Source organism: Salmo salar, chromosome ssa17, assembly GCF_905237065.1.
Source record: "Salmo salar chromosome ssa17, Ssal_v3.1, whole genome shotgun sequence".
In the NCBI taxonomy this organism is placed as follows: Eukaryota; Metazoa; Chordata; class Actinopteri; order Salmoniformes; family Salmonidae; genus Salmo; species Salmo salar.
This window is the reverse complement of record NC_059458.1, coordinates 25,675,596-25,692,639: the sequence shown is the minus strand read 5'-3', so window position 1 is coordinate 25,692,639 and position 17,044 is coordinate 25,675,596. Positions and strand designations below refer to the sequence as shown.

The 17,044-nt window shown below is 43.2% G+C and overlaps 1 protein-coding gene across 3 annotated transcripts; it reads right to left on the bottom strand.

Annotated features, from left to right (window-relative positions):
* Positions 1–3,892: 3,892 nt before the first annotated feature.
* LOC106575662 (uncharacterized) lies at positions 3,893–15,005 on the bottom strand. Of its 3 annotated transcripts, XM_014152284.2 has the most exons (7): positions 14,849–15,004; positions 14,423–14,758; positions 13,982–14,197; positions 13,783–13,858; positions 5,468–5,511; positions 5,052–5,372; positions 3,893–4,803 (listed from the first exon to the last, which is right to left on the bottom strand). In XM_014152284.2, the coding sequence occupies exons 1-7, from the start codon at positions 14,874–14,876 to the stop codon at positions 4,697–4,699; spliced, it is 1,128 nt and encodes a 375-aa protein (XP_014007759.2). In that variant the 5' UTR covers positions 14,877–15,004; the 3' UTR covers positions 3,893–4,696. The 3 variants fall into 3 exon arrangements, with proteins under 3 accessions (XP_014007759.2, XP_014007760.2, XP_045555165.1); XM_014152285.2 differs by lacking the exon at positions 5,052–5,372 and having other exon boundaries at positions 14,053–14,197; positions 14,849–15,005; XM_045699209.1 differs by lacking the exon at positions 3,893–4,803 and having other exon boundaries at positions 5,130–5,372; positions 14,053–14,197; positions 14,849–15,005.
* Between the last annotated feature and the right edge of the window lie 2,039 nt (positions 15,006–17,044).

Sequence of the window (17,044 nt, the reverse complement as noted above, 5' to 3'; positions counted from 1 at the left end):
TGATACACACGAGAAACTCGCTCCACTGGGATTCTCTGCCTCTAACCCTATTACAGGGGCTGAGTCACTGGCTTACTGGTGCTCTTCCATGCCGTCCCTAGGAGGGATGCGTCACTTGAGTGGGTTGAGTCACTGACGTGATCTTCCTGACCGGGTTGGCGTCCCCCTTGGGTTGTGCCATGGGGGAGATCTTTGTGGGCTATACTCTGCCTTGTCTGTCACATCCGTTGTAAGGATGGGACCAAGGTGCAGCGGGAATGTGTATGCTCATCTTCTTTTATTTAGAAGAAAACCAAAATAAACACTTAATACAAAACAACAACAAAAAACAGTCCTGTGAGGCACACAGCTACACACGGAACTACCCACAAAAACCCATGGAAAAACACCCCTACTAAATAGAACCTTCAATTAGAGGCAATGAGGAACAGCTGCCTCCAATTGAAGGTCAACCCAATAAAATAATCATAGAAATAGAAAAACTAGAACGAACATAGAAATATAATAACATAGAACATTAACCAAAAAAAAAACCTAAACACATAAAACAAACACCCCCTGCCACGTCCTGACCAAACTACAATAACAAATAACCCCTTTACTGGTCAGGACGTGACAGTACCCTCCCCCCAAAGGTGCAGACCCCGGATGCACCTCAAACAAAAAACACAAAAATAAACCCCAAAACAAAAATAATCCCAAACTAAAGGTAGGGAAGGGAGGGTGGCCACCGTCAACGACGGTTCTTGTGCTACACCCCCCCTCCCCAATCCTCCACTATGGAGGTGGCTCAGGCACCGGCCTTAGTCCCCAACCTAACCTGTCCACCCCCGCTGAAGGCTCAGGGCTAAGGCGCGTCGCGTCGCTGGAGACCTCGGGCTGAGGCGCGTCGCTGGAGACCTCGGGCTGATGCGCATCGCTGGAGACCTCGGGCTGATGCGCATCGCTGGGGAGCTCCGGACTGGAGCGCGACTCTGGGAGCTCCGGACTGGAGGGCGACTCTGGGAGCTCCGGACTGGAGGGCGACTCTGGGAGCTCCGGACTAGAGGGCGACTCTGGGAGCTCCGGACTGGAGCGCGACTCTGGGAGCTCCGGACTGAAGGGCGACCTGAGAAGGCTCCGGACTGGAGCGCGACTCTGCAGGAGCTCCGGACTGGAGCGCGACTCTGGGAGCTCCGGACTGGAGGGCGACTCTGGGAGCTCCGGACTAGAGGGCGACTCTGGGAGCTCCGGACTGGAGGGAGACTCTGGGAGCTCCGAACTGAAGGGCGACTCTGGCTGCGCCGGTTCCGGACTGTAGGGTGACTCTGGCTGCGCCGGTTCCGGACTGTAGGGCGACTCTGGCTGCGCCGGTTCCGGACTGTAGGGCGACTCTGGCTGCGCCGGTTCCGGACTGTAGGGCGACTCTGGCTGCGCCGGTTCCGGACTGTAGGGCGACTCTGGCTGCGCCGGTTCCGGACTGTAGGGCGTCTCTGGCTACGCAGGCTCCGGACTGTAGGGCGTCTCTGCAGGCTCCGGACTGTGGGCCGTCTCTGCAGGCTCCGGACTGTGGGCCGTCTCTGCAGGCTCCGGACTGTGGGCCGTCTCTGCAGGCTCCGGACTGTGGGCCGTCTCTGCAGGCTCCGGACTGTGGGCCGTCTCTGCAGGCTCCGGACTGTGGGCCGTCTCTGCAGGCTCCGGACTGTGGGCCGTCTCTGCAGGCTCCGGACTGTGGGCCGTCTCTGCAGGCTCCGGACTGTGGGCCGTCTCTGCAGGCTCCGGACTGTGGGCCGTCTCTGCAGGCTCCGGACTGTGGGCCGTCTCTGCAGGCTCCGGACTGTGGGCCGTCTCGGCAGGCTCCGGACTGTGGGCCGTCTCTGCAGGCTCTGGACTGTAGGACATCGCCGGAAGCACTAGACGGGGAACTGTCGCCGGAAGCTCTAGACGGGGCACTGTTGCCGGAAGCTCTGGACGGGGCACTGTCGCCGGAAGCTCTGGACGGGGCACTGTCGCCGGAAGCTCTGGACGGGGAACTGTCGTCGGGAGCTCTGGACGGGGTACTGTCGTCGGAAGCTCTGGACGGGGATTGCGCAGTGAAGGCCTGATGCGTGGGGCTGGCTTTGGAGCGGCAGACTATTTTCACGCACCAGAGGGCTAGTGCGAGGAGCAGGAGCAGGACAAACTGGACTGGGCTGACGCACTGGAGGCCTAGTGCGTGGGGCTGGTACTGGAGGTACCAGACTGGAGACGCGCACCACAAGGCTAGTGCGAGGAGCAGGAACTGGATACACTGGGCCATGAATAAGCACTGGAGGTCTGGAGCGCACAGCCTGCACCACCCGTCCTGGCTGGGTAGTCACAGTAGCCCTGCACGGGCGGAGTGCTGGCACAGGGCGAACTGGGCTGTGCAGAGGCCTGATGGCTGCCGTGCGTAGAGCAGGCGCAGAGTAGCCTGAGCCTAGGAGACGCACTGGTGGCCAGATGTGCTGCGCAGGCATACTCCTACCTGGCTGGATGCCCACTCTAGCACGGCACTTGCGAGGGGCTGGGATCGCTCGCACCGGACTGTGCGTGCGCATGGGCAAGATCGTGTGCACTTCCGCATAGACCGGCGCTCTCATGTTCCGCTGCTCCCCATAATAAGCACGGGGAGTTGGCTTAGGGCTCACCCTTGGCCCAGCCAAACTACCCGTGTGCCCCCCCGAATTGTTTTATTGGGGGTGCCTCTCGTGCTTCCGTCATTGGGCTCGCTCTTCGTACTGTCGCCATTCCTCCCTTGCTGTCTCGACCTGTTTCCATGGCAGGGTCTTGTCCCCTGCCATTACCTCCTCCCATGTCCATGACATCCTCCACTCCCTTCTTTCCCTAGCCCAGGATCGTTGCTCCTCCTGGGCCCGCTGCTTGGTCCGTTGGTGGTGGGTAGTTCTGTCACGTTCGTCGTAAGGATGGGACCAAGGCGCAGCGGGAATGTGTATGCTCATCTTCTTTAATTTAGAAGAAAAACTAAATAAACACTTAATACAAAACAACAACGAAAAACAGTCCTGTGAGGCACACAGCTACACACGGAACAACTACCCACAAATACCCATGGAAAAACACCCCTACTAAATAGGACCTTCAATTAGAGGCAACGAGGAACAGCTGCCTCCAATTGAAGGTCAACCCAATAAACTAAACATAGAAATAGAACAACTAGAATGAACATAGAAATATACTAACATAGAACATTAACCAAAAAAAAAACCGAAACACATAAAACAAACACCCCGCTGCCACGTCCTGACCAAACTACAATAACAAATAACCCCTTTACTGGTCAGGACGTGACATTGTCTCAGGATGGTAAGTTGGTGGTTGACGATATACCTCTAGTGGTGTGGGGGCTGTTCTTTGGCAATGTGGGTGATGTTATATCCTGCCTGTTTGGCCTTGTCCGGGGTATCGTCGGACGGGGCCACAGTGTCTCCCGACCCCTGCTGTCTCAGCCTCCAGTATTTATGCTACAATAGTTTATGTGTCGGGGGGCTAGGGTCAGTATGTTATATCTGGAGTATTTCTCCTGTCTTATCCGGTGTCCTGTGTGAATTTAAGTATGCTCTCTATAATTCTCTCTTTCTTTCTTTCTTTCTTTCTTTCTTTCTTTCTTTCTTTCTTTCTTTCTTTCTTTCTTTCTTTCTTTCTTTCTTTCTTTCTTTCTTTGATTAGCCCAATAGGTTAAATACAGATAGGCAACCCAATGCTTTACCTATTTATTTATCACCACTCTGCTGCATCAGTTGGGCTACAGGTGATATTACTTATAAAACTTGCGAATATGATACCTGATAATATGGACCATGCATAGGCTATATGCATGGTCCAATATGTTAAAATCATTTCAACAAATAATCTTACCAATACGTTATTGGGCTCATTTCTGGAGGTGAACATTTTATTTTAGATGGTGTCAGTATAATTTTATTTTCATTCATTTAGAAGTAGAATGTCCTTTTGAAAAGTCACCAGAACTGAGCTTCTCAGTCCTTCTAAATACATTTTAGTACAGAAGACACACTTACTTCAATCATTTTAAAATGAAACCAAAATGAATAAGCGAATGGATAATGTTACAGAATGGACAGGCACCACAGGTGAGAAGTGAGTGATGAATCCGAGAGACTGAACGGAGTGTGCTACAACATGATCAAACTATAGTTTGCAAAAAGGAATAGCAACAGACTTTATTCACGAGTATTGAGGAAGTGAACGTTTACTTTAACTTAAAGAAAATGTCTTAGTAAAAGAAAAAGCTAATTGAAACAAAAAACAGCACACGATTATGTTCAATCTCGAGTTCTCACCAAAACGACTGTCAATTGGCTGTAAAATACTTTAATAGACTTGTAATTGAAGCTGTATTGACAGGAGCGACACACTACACAATCCTATTTGAAACCTATTTCATTCCTATTTCATTCCTATTTCAACCCTATTTCAACCCTATTTCAACCCTATTTCAAACTTATTTCCTATTTTGATTTCACAGATTACCCAGGTTTAAAAAAGTGTTATGCATTTACTCATCACGTCTAAAAAGAGTTCTAGCAAGTGGTAGCCTATATTTGCAGTTTCATATTTCATACATAGAGAGAAAAGATATTTCAGACGATTGAACACAGAAGTTGCAAAACAAAGCCACATAAAATGGCACAATGACCACTTTCTATGCTGTGGGTCAAAGAAGGTAGAGCATTTGACTGAGGAGGAGAAACAGGAAGGGGCTGAGGTTCTGTCCTCTGGGGCTCATGCTGCTGCCATTTGTAGGCTCAGGAGTTGGTTTCTCTGTAAAATAAAGAGGGACATTTTCATAGTGTTATCATACTGTATCATCAACTTCTTAACTGTTAATGGATATTCCAATACTGTATAGATAAGAAAAAGCTGAATCATGACCATTCTCTATGAATTGTCTAGTCAAGTGTCTATGAATGCAGGCTATGCAGCTATCAAAACAGTTATGTTACACTTGCAAGTATGCAACACATGAAGTAAATACAACACATGAGCCAACAAAGATCATAGCTGCAAACCTTGGACAGAAAGGTCCACCTCGAGATGAATGTTCACTGTTTGTATGAAACATGAATAAATCCCACTATCCCTGCCATTGAGATCAATCAGTAGGAGAGAGAAGTTGCCATTTGTCCACTCATTAGAGAACATATGGGTTCTGTTGATGAACTGAGAGTATTGCTGGGCCAAATCTGCTTTTCCATCAATAATACTGTAGACATTCGCATCATCTCCTTTTTCCCAAAAAATTGTGACATTTGTAAGCGCCTTCTCAATGTATGTGCAAGGCAAGATAACGTTATCTCCCTTGAAGCCTTCAACTTTGACCTGCGAAGAGACTTCAGAACAGAGACATAAAAACAGAGACATAAATATGTGCCTCCAATGAATCCATTTGACACTACAATACTAAGTGACTATTTGAAATGAATACCTTGGGGTCCAATCAACAGGATCACACAAACCGGCAACCAGCACCTGTGGAGTAGTGATAGAGCATGTTATGGTTGGGAACGAGACCAGCAGGGTTATAAACACAGTGGCCTGGCTGAATATAAAAGAAAGGCTGAGCAACCAATCATAACCTAAGAAACTGTTAATTTACTGTGCATTAAAATTACTTTGTTAAGCAACAAAACACATTACAGACCTACTCTTTGTTTCTAAGATATAAACTAGCCAAAAGATGCGGTCTGCATGGTATAACTTGGAACTGTGGTAACTGAAGGTAATGCAGGAATCAGACGTACAGCAGTCCGCTTGCAGTACAGTTTAGCGATCCGTAGGTAGACTCATAACCTGCAGTCGCTGCGTTTATATCCTTGGGAAGGGTGGGTTTAAGGTCATTAAATATTGTCTGGATGAAGCGCGGGTGGGTGACGGGCGGGTTTAGTAAAAATAAAAAATACCTTTAAAAATTAAAATTATTGTGCTATTTATATCTATAGGCTACATATCAGTTTCTTTTTCATTATTTAATTTTTAAAAGTCTGACATATGGAATTGTTTTAAGAAGGTTATACCATGGATCATTTAGCTATTTGATTTTGAATTGTAGGACCCCTTTAGGAATAAAAAATATATTCCATCTGGCCTTTACTGCTATAGCCCATAGAAACGCATTGATAAATGGCAACAACAAAAAAGACAGTCAAAAAATAAATCATAAGGAATAAGGTTTTGAAGTGTCTGTCCTATATCTAAGAGATATAAGAAAGCTCAGGATCTCCCCTTTCTATAGAGTGATCATATTAGTTTGTAGGCCAAACTGTTCGGATGCTACAGAAGCTTTGGTGAGATGACCGATTTTCGGGATGTCTCATGGTCTGGTATTTTATCTGTAGCTTAAATTTAGGGATTTTGATAGGGATGTCTTTATTATGTTACTTTGAATATACTCGAGGGGGTTTTAAGGCTACCTGGCATTAGTGCGAAGTCCAAGGCTTAAATAACTGTATGTGTGTCCAATCATGCCAAATAACCTACATGCCTAATGCTTTTGCAAAGGGCAGAAACAGTTGTTGATCCAAGAAGGCAAAAAGGACAATGTGTAATTCAATAAAAGAAAAGCTGCGAAATGGACAGTTGAATATAAAAATAGTAGAGATGGAAGAGACAGAAATGTAGCCTAATGTTTGGGAAAGATTTGATGAAGTGGTAAAAGAGGATGCTATCAGTGCTGGATGTGTTATGTGTGATGATTGTAAGCTGCTATACAAATTCCACAGTCACAACACAGGGATTTCAAATAAACCTATGGCACATCAAGGGAACTGTAGCCTACTGTTCAGATGGGTTAAATGGAAACTGATATCTGGACATTTACTGGAGGTCTATAACCTCACACATAGCCGTATTATTAACTCTTACTGCAGAATTAAGCATTTCTTGCAGTAAAATTATAGGCCTACACACATAGGCTACATTTTGACTAGAGAACAGGAGTGGAGAATGACAGCTGCAAGTATCTAATTACAGACAAGTTGACGTACAAATACCCTACCAAAATGTCGGAAATGATAAGCAGAAACATATAAAATCAGGCAACAACAACCAAATCCTGCTACCCCCGTCAAAAAAATCCTTCTGCGGTCTCTGACTGTAGCATACATGCATTTTCTATATTAGCGGGTTTGGGATGGGTGAGGATCTCATATTTTCACTTTATCACATATAGTCGGGCGGTTGCAGATGGGTTATTAAATTGCGTGGGTGCGGGTGAACAAACAACTGACCCACGCACCACTAATACAGGCCTATCAACGTTGAGATAACAGGGACCTTCCTTACAAAACACTTCTTACATACGTAACATACATAAGAATAACTACATTTGTTCGGTAGACAGAAATGGGAGGGGCAACCCAGCATGTTTTTTTAATGAAATAATGGATTTAATCATTAATAACACACTTCTCTGAAGGCTCAAATCATATCAAATTGTATTGGTCACATACACGTGTTTAGCAGATGTTATTGCGGATGTAGCAAATGTATGTGTTTCTAGCCCCCGACAGTGCAGTAATATCTAACAAGTAATATCTAAGAATTTCACAACATATACCCAATACACACAAATCTAAGTAAAGGAATGGACTTAAGAATATATAAATATATGGAGGAGCAAGTCACTTGTCCCCTCAAAAAAGGTCTGTAACGCCATGGGCCAAAAAGGTGACTGAAACCTGTGTTGTATGATGCAAGGAACCACTTCACAATAACATTCATTATTTTCACTGGTATTGACAATGGAAGGCTGCTGGTCTCTGATCCCATGTATTATACAGTATCTCCTGCCGTTGTGGCCTTGAGCAAGGCACTTAACCCCCCACAAAGTAAAATACTGCACTGATGGGCTACTGTGTAAAACACATGTGGTCCGTCAAACTCCATCTGGAGAGCTTCTGGGTGTGCAGGCTTTTTAAAATTTATTTTTTCTTTATTTAACCAGGTAGGCAAGTTGAGAACAAGTTCTCATTTACAATTGCGACCTGGCCAAGATAAAGCAAAGCAGTTCGACACATACAACAACACAGAGTTACACATGGAGTAAAACAAACATACAGTCAATAATACAGTAGAAAAATAAGTCTATATACAATGTGAGCAAATGAGGTGAGATAAGGGAGGTAAAGGCAAAAAAAGGCCATGGTGGCAAAGTAAATACAATATAGCAAGTAAAAACACACTGGAATGGTAGATTTGTAGTGGAAGAAAGTGCAAAGTAGAAATATAAATAATGGGGTGCAAAGGAGCAAAATAAATAAATAAATAAATAAATACAGTAGGGGAAGAGGTAGTTGTTTGGGCTAAATTATAGATGGCTATGTACAGGTGCAGTGATCTGTGAGCTGCTCTGACAGCTGGTGCTTAAAGCTAGTGAGGGAGATAAGTGTTTCCAGTTTCAGAGATTTTTGTAGTTCGTTCCAGTCATTGGCAGCAGAGAACTGGAAGGAGAGACGGCCAAAGGAGGAATTGGCTTTGGGGGTGACCAGTGAGATATACCTGCTGGAGCGCGTGCTACAGGTGGGTGCTGCTATGGTGACCAGTGAGCGGAGATAAGGGGGGACTTTACCTAGCAGGGTCTTGTAGATGACCTGGAGCCAGTGGGTATGGTGACGCGTATGAAGCGAGGGCCAGCCAATGAGAGTGTACAGGTCGCAGTGGTGCGTAGTATATGGGGCTTTGGTGACAAAACAGATGGCACTGTGATAGACTGCATCCAGTTTATTGAGTAGGGTATTGGAGGCTATTTTGTAAATGACACCGCCGAAGTCGAGGATTGGTAGGATGATCAGTTTTACGAGGGTATGTTTGGCAGCATGAGTGAAGGATGCTTTGTTGCGAAATAGGAAGCCAATTCTAGATATAACTTTGGATTGGAGATGTTTGATGTGAGTCTGGAAGGAGAGCTTACAGTCTAACCAGACACCTAGGTATTTGTAGTTGTCCACATATTCTAAGTAAGAACCATCCAGAGTAGTGATGCTGGACGGGCGGGCAGGTACGGGCAGCGATCGGTTGAAGAGCATGCATTTAGTTTTACTTGTATTTAAGAGCAGTTGGAGGCCACGGAAGGAGAGTTGTATGGCATTGAAGCTCGTCTGGAGGGTTGTTAACACAGTGTCCAAAGAAGGGCCAGAAGTATACAGAATGGTGTCGTCTGCATAGAGGTGGATCAGAGACTCACCAGCAGCAAGAGTGACATCATTGATGTATACAGAGAAAAGAGTTGGCCCAGGAATTGAACCCTGTGGCACCCCCATAGAGACTACCAGATGTCCGGACAACAGGCCCTCCGATTTGACACACTGAACTCTATCAGAGAAGTAGTTGGTGAACCAGGCGAGGCAGTCATCTGAGAAACCGAGGCTATTGAGTCTGCCGATGAGGATGTGGTGATTGACAGAGTCGAAAGCCTTGGCCAGGTCAATGAATACGGCAGCACAGTATTGTTTCTTATCGATGGCGGTTACGATATCGTTTAGGACCTTGAGCATGGCTGAGGTGCACCCATGACCAGCTCTGAAACCAGATTGCATAGCGGAGGAGGTGCGACCCTGCTCAAACACCACCTGCTCGAACACACCAGCTTATCAAGGTCATGTTGAGCAGCTGATGTTTTACAATGGGGTGTGTTCGAGCAGGGCTGGAGCAAAAGCCTGCACATCCAGTAGCTCTCCTGGAATCACCAGGAGGATGGTTGGCATCCCTGCAACATTACAATTACAAGCAAAAACCTTGTCTTTATAAAATAATTCCCCCACTCAATGAACCAGGGATCAAATGGCTAAGGTGGGCGAGGTATTTTTTTAAAATATATATATTTTTATTATTAACAACAATTATAACACAATATACAAACATGTTACAAAAAAATCTACCAAATAAAAAACTTTACACACAGGGTATACATAAGTAAACAAAAATGTACAAGGTTTCACAGGCAATTAGGGTTCGTTTTGCTTTACAGTTTTTCAGATTATGCACCACTTAAAAATAACATTCGAGTTCAATAAAAAAAAAAAAAAAGGGGGGGTTTTGCCCACTTGCATGTATGTACTGTAAATAATATTTACCATGCAGACTCATTGTATATTCTTTAATCTGATATAAATCATGAAACAAAAGTAAAACACCTTTACCATCAAGACGAACCCTAGCACCAGTTGATCTAAAAAATAAATGTACATCCATCCAAAAGATCTTACTGCAAATACATTCAAAGAACACATGACTTGTAGTTTCATTCTCAATTTGACAAAACACACTTCATCGATATCAATTTGAAATTGTCAGTACCTAGTTTACTGGATATATTAAATTATTACTTTTTAAAGACACTTCACGGACTTCGTTAGTGACACAATATGTTCTCCTTAAGTTCCATACAGCATTCCAATTCTATAATTCCAGTATGCTTTCGCAGGAGGAAAAGAAGGCTCGGTACTCATCTTCCTAATATAATTATTAGTACACTTTTTATCCTTAACGCATAAAACATCTAATAGGACGCTGAAACTGATTTCCACAGTAAACGTCTTATAAGGCATGTAGCTATTGCATCAACAACGATGGTGTACTCCTTCACCGTTTAATTTAAGGGGAATTATATTTAGCTCTGTTACATTTTAGGAGAAATTCAATGCCACCAACCTTTGTAAAAACAAGATTTGGAATAATATTTCAAATCCTATCTTTAAATTGGATGTAATTCTTGATCATTCTAGTCTTTAAAGATAATAGGATGTACCAAAATCAAGCACATTTAAACCACCCATTTAAACCACCCAGTCTACTTCTTTAATTGTTTCTTTGGGAACATCCAATGCCATTGCAGTATATACTAGTCTTGATAATCCTTCAATTTTTTTGACAGCAATACACGACCTTTTAAAGACAACTCCCTTAATAACAACCAAGCATCAAGCCTCTTCTTAACATTATCAGTGGTGGGATTAATGCCCCTTTCTGTTTGGTTTGTACATATCTTAATTCCCAGATATGTATTAACATTTTTATGGGAGTAACAGCAATATCAACCAAATCATTACATATAGCCTTTAATGCAAATAAATCACTTCTTTTATTTATTTTTTTACATTTAAAGTCAAACCAAATACAGAGCAAAATACATTCAAACAATCCACAGCTTTGGATAACCTCTGTTCAAGGTGGGCAAGGTAACCAGATAAGATGTTTATCTATTTGTAAGGTTAAAATATTCAGTGTTCAGGGGAGTTCTTGACAGCATAGGAGTTACTTGTCAATTAGGCCATTCTAAGAATATTTTTAAAACTTTGTCAGAATTACATGTCCAGTATTGAATAGAGAATCCTACTCAAGTTTTAGCGCTTGAGAGATGTTTTTATAACCTGAATATGCAGCATTGGTTTCATCAACATCAACCGTGCACCAGTATCAACTGCGTTCCTGCCATTTGCGAGAGCCAGTGGAAAGTTATTTTAGGACAGGACAATGACATGAATACATGCATTGTTAACTAGCGAGAAAACCAGGCAAACTACACAATATGTTTTGAATTGGCTAGCTAGTCGGTTGTATATCATTATTTTACCTGCTGCACAAATGTCTCTCTCTCACTCTCCTCTGGCTACGCCCTAGTGGCACACACCATGACTTTTCCAGGATTTTGATTGAAGACCCCAAATGGGCTATAACTGGGCAAATAACTCATTAACTATGAATATCAACAAATGTGCACAAGGCTAGGCTCGCTTTGATAAAAAAAAAAACGCATATCACGACTGCATGATTGAAAGCCCGCTTGTGCCTGTCAATGCAGGTCTACACTCTTACAATTAGGGGTTCAACAAGGGTTCCTCTCTAAGATCCTCAAAGTTAATCGAAGAAACTTAGTAGGTGGGGTTAATCGAGGAACCTCCTAAGTAGGTGGGGGTTCTTGCAGGAACCTAACTGCCCAACTCAAACGTTTGGATTTTAATTTGAAAGGACAGCTGGTGCAGGCACTTAACTGAACAATTTAAAGATCTCCTCACTTTTGTGTCTGTAGATATACAGAAGAGGAGGCATACAAAGGTATGTCAATTGGTATGTTATACCTGGGTTTTTGTGGTGAATGAGAAAAAACTTTTTGATAATGGTTTATTTTTTTTATTTTACCTTTATTTAACAAGGCAAGTCAGTTAAGAATAAATTCTTATTTACAATGACGGCCTAGGAACAGTGGGTCAACTGCCTTGTTCAGGGGCAGAACGACACATTTGTACCTTGTCAACTCGGGGATTCGATCTTGCAACCTTTCTTGCAACTGTTTAAAAGGAAACCTGTTCGCTCACCATAAACTGCAAAATCATTCTGGCTACGGAGACAGAGAACATCAACACGCAAGGGATACCTATACCTAATCAGTTGTTCTTTGTGGAATCCCTCTGGCTGTTATGTTTATGTTTTGCATGTTACTGTTATTTTTTTAATTACTATAAAAAAAGCTGAATGCATTCAATTGAAATGTGTCTTCCGCATTTAACCCAACCCCTCTGAATCAGAGATGTGCGGGGGGCTGCCATAATTGACATCCACGTCTTCGGTACTGGCCCAACGCTCTAACCACTAGGCTACCTGCCGCCCCATTATACTTTGGGCTCTGCTTGGAGTTAACCTCATATTTTGATGTTGTAATTCTGCTTTGCCACTAAAATCATTATTAACACTGAAACTAAAATGTTGTGTAATTGTTATGCGTATTATTATTCAAAAATTAAACCCAAAAGTTTATTCAAAAGGTTGGAAGATCTATTAAAAGGGCTTCTTCGAAGAACTTATTGGGGTTCCCCCACAGTTTCAATACTCCAGGAACCTTCTTTTTAGAGTTTACAATAATTAAAGGCGCTGCATTGTCAATCTGATGTCTGCATTGGCCGTGCAGTATTTACGGTAATACAGCCTATGCAGAAGTCAGGGCATTCATGCTTCTTGCGCTTCGCCGAACAGCACAGAGCTGTTGAGCAGATCTGTTGTGAAGGAAGTTGTCAAGGAAGTGAGTTTTTGTTTTATACAGGACCTCCCGCCCCCACCTACAGTCAACCAATCATGTCAATGCAGCGCTATATGGAGCCCCCCGCATTGTTACAACGCTTCGGATGCACACAACAATGCAGTACGGAGCTCAATTTTCACATCAAGCATAAATTGGCTCTTGTACTCTGATAAATTCTGCAGATATTGGGAGGACAGTGTGTTACACGTTGCATGCAGAGGGAACTGATTTAATTCTGATCTGAGTAGCCGAGTTGTTTGATAATGTGATTTTTTTTTGCGTGATTTAATTCTATATTCTTCTTGTCCAAGCGGACAAATGTTAATAATGTCGAGCCCTGGTTATCATGTTTGGCAGATATGAAAGAAAATACATTGTCTAGCTATGGCGGAATAGAAAAATGCCGGCCATGACCACCAGGAGGAGTTTTTGTGATGGCTCCACATCTGAAAATGTTCAGGACCCCAAACTGTACAAGTGTAGACTTACCAAGTTTTATGAAAAAGTGAACAATTCAAGAATGGGAAGCATAGAAATAGCACACACAGAACAGATGTAATGCTTATTAGACTTGCTTTTAATGAGAATGACAGATCTATAACTCACATTTCTATGTGAATTTTGTTGGGTAGCCCTAAAAGTACATATTGCAGCTTTAAGCTAAATTATTGGTCCAAATTAGCTGAGACTGATGCAACTGTTTAGGATCTTTACAAAAAGTAACTTACCTCTGGTCTACTCGGCGTCTTGGTGCTAGTTTTGAAGGAGAGTTCCTGTTCTGACATGGCAAGGTCAAGATTAGCACTGAAATATAAACCAACAAAATGGGAAAAGTCAATATCAAGTTGATAAACAAAAGCAATATGTCAAATCTCTGTAAACAATTTTTTTTAAAATATTTCAAATCTCGTATTTCCATTCACTCACCCAGGATCATAACCATCAGAATAACATTCAAAACACTGTAAATGAACAGAAGACAGTTCTCCCATGATGACCTGTAGTTGGAGGTCTGGTTTGGATAGCTGGAGGTCTGGTTTGGATAGCTGGATGTCTGGTTTGGATAGCTGGATGTCTGGTTTGGATAGCTGGATGTCTGGTTTGGATAGCTGGATGTCTGGTTGGGATAGTCAGCATAAACATCTGTGCAATAATGCACATGGAAAAATCACTGTATTAAATGTGCATGTAGTGATATCCACACAATGCCACTTTACAATTAAAGTACATTAAGTTGGTGTACAGTGCATCACACATGCAATGTTGGGACTGCATACGCTTGAGAGTGTACATACTCAAAATTGGATGTATTTCAATAAAGATTTGTTATATTGAAAGGAATTCATCATTGAATAAAATGTCACTTACCAGCAGTCATGAGTCTGGCACCATTGCTGAATATCAATCTACCCTCTTCTTTTTTTGCACAGTAGAACACTCCACAATCATCTACTGTTACATTCTGTATGAACAATCTATTTCCTGTTTCTAATGAATATTTCTGTCTATAATTCTTATTGTAGTAAAAAGCAGCAGGACTACTATTAGAGAAAGAGCGGAGTATGGCCAGTGGAGGCTGTGGTTGGTGCTGAATGTACCAGTATGCACTTTCTATGTTAAGAGAACAGTTTATGGTTGTGTTCTGTCCAAGTTCCACCAGTGTCCCTGTCAAGCCATCAGCTCCCCGACAGCATATAATGAGACCTAGAAAAAGAACAGGTCATTCATTACATTACAAATTTGATTTGTTTCTTAAGTTATTAAGTACATGTAGTAACAAAATAATTGTCTTACACAACAGATGTCCCACAACTCTCAGCATCGTCTCAAATGTGTGTTGTTGATTAGGTTGGTTTCCTGCTTGTGTAGCAGTGGTCTGTTAGAGAACTCTTTGCTGCTGTACAGACAAACCACTTTCTTGTTTGTTTGTTATTTATGGGTGCTAAAGGTCTAAGTCAGATCAATCATCAGGGCCGGCCCTACCTTTTTTGGGGACCTAAGTGAGATTTGGTTGCGGGCCAGTTTGTTTCTTGGACACAGATTAAGCGTAATCCTGGACTAAACACTTTCAATGGAGATTCTCCATTGAGCATCTTTTTGTGTCCAGGACAAGGCTCAATCTTTGTCTGAGAAAGTTCAGATAAAGGCATTGGTTTTCATCATATCACATTCAATCATCAACTCCTTTCAGTGCTCATGAAGGAAAGGAGATAAGGAAATGAGCTGAGCTGAGGAAAGGATAGTTGGAACGGAGTGAGGTGAGGAGGATAGTGGATATCCAAGCCTATTGGCACACAGCCCTTGTATTTATTGTAATAGATATTTTCTGAGTTTCAGAATAAGAGCGAGCGAGCAGACACGGAGAGCATGGGCTCCTGAGTTCTTCTGCAAAAAAGATGTAACTACAGTTGGATAAATGTAGATCAACTTTTTCACAGGGACTTGTGCAGGATACTAACATCAAAAACTTCATTCCAAGTCACAATTCCATACCTAGAACCTTGATTTTGGACAAAATTACCTGAATGGAGTATTGCTACCAAGGATTATCAATAAGGGAACTTCTAACAGACGAAGACCTGCAGAGGAAACACGGCGGAATATGGAAATACCATCCAGCACAAAACTGAGTGAGCAGTGTTCAGTCTGGACCTATTTGTGGAACCAAAAATATAAGGACAATAATCTCTAGGTAATTTTGTTATATAAATCTTAATAAAATGGGGCTACTGAGCTGCCAAGCTGCTAGGAAAGAAGCTGACTGAAATTAGGGATAGTCAGGCTATCCGGATGGCCAAAGTTATTTCACTTTAAGGAGCAGTTCTCTCTCTGTGGGTCTAACCCCAAGAAGTTCTGGAAAACAGTTAAAGACCTGGAGGATAAACCCTCCTCCTCACAGCTGCCCATGTCCCTTAATGTTGATGATGTGGTTGTTACTGACAAGGAGCACATGGCTGAGCTCTTTAAATCACCACTTCATTAAGTCAGGATTCCTATTTGACTCTGACATGCCTCCTTGCCCGTCCAACATTTCCTCATCTTCCACCCCTTCTAATGCTACTATCCCCGATGCTCCTCCCTCTTTTCCCCTGACCCGCTACAAACTTTCTCCCTGCAAAGCGGTCTCTTAGTCCGAGGTGCTAAAGGAGCTCCTTAATTAAACTTGACCCCCCCAAAAAACAGCTGGGTCAGATGGTTTAGACCCTTTCTTCTTTAAGGTTGCTGGCCCTATCATCGCCAAGCCTGTCTCTCCTCTCTGGGGAGGTTCCCATTGCTTGGATGGCAGCCACGGTGCGTCCTTTATTTAAAGGGGAGATCAAGCTGATCCTAACTGTTGTAGGCCAATATTTTTTTTTCTATTTTGCCCTGTTTATCAAAAGTGTTGGGAAAAGATGTCAATAATCAACTGACAGGCTTTCTTGATGTCTATAGTATTCTCACAGGTATGCAATCTGGTATCCGCTCAGGTTATGGATTTATCACTGCAACCTTAAAGGTCCTAAATGATGTCACCATTGCACTTGATTCTAAGCAATGTTGTGCTGCTATTTGTATTGACTTGGCCAAAGCCTTTGATACGGTAGACCATTCCACTCTTGTGGGCCGGCTAAGGAGTATTGGCGTCTCTGAGGGGTCTTTGGCCTGGTTTGCTACCTCTCTCAAAAGACTGCAGTGTATGAAGTCAGAACATCTGCTGTCTCAGCCACTGCCTGTCACCAAAGGAGTACCTCAAGGCTCGATCCAAACTAACCCTGATTCAGGTGACCATCCTACCCATGTTAGATTACGGAGACATAATTTATAGATCGGCAGGTAAGGGTGCTCTCGAGCAGCTAGACGTTCTTTACCATTCGGCCATCAGATTTGCCACCAAAGCTCCTCCTCTGTATACCCGTCGCAAGACCCACTGGTTGATGCTTATGTAGAAAACCCTTTTAGGCCTCACTCCACCCTAAGATACCTACCGCAGCCCTCATCCTCCACATACAA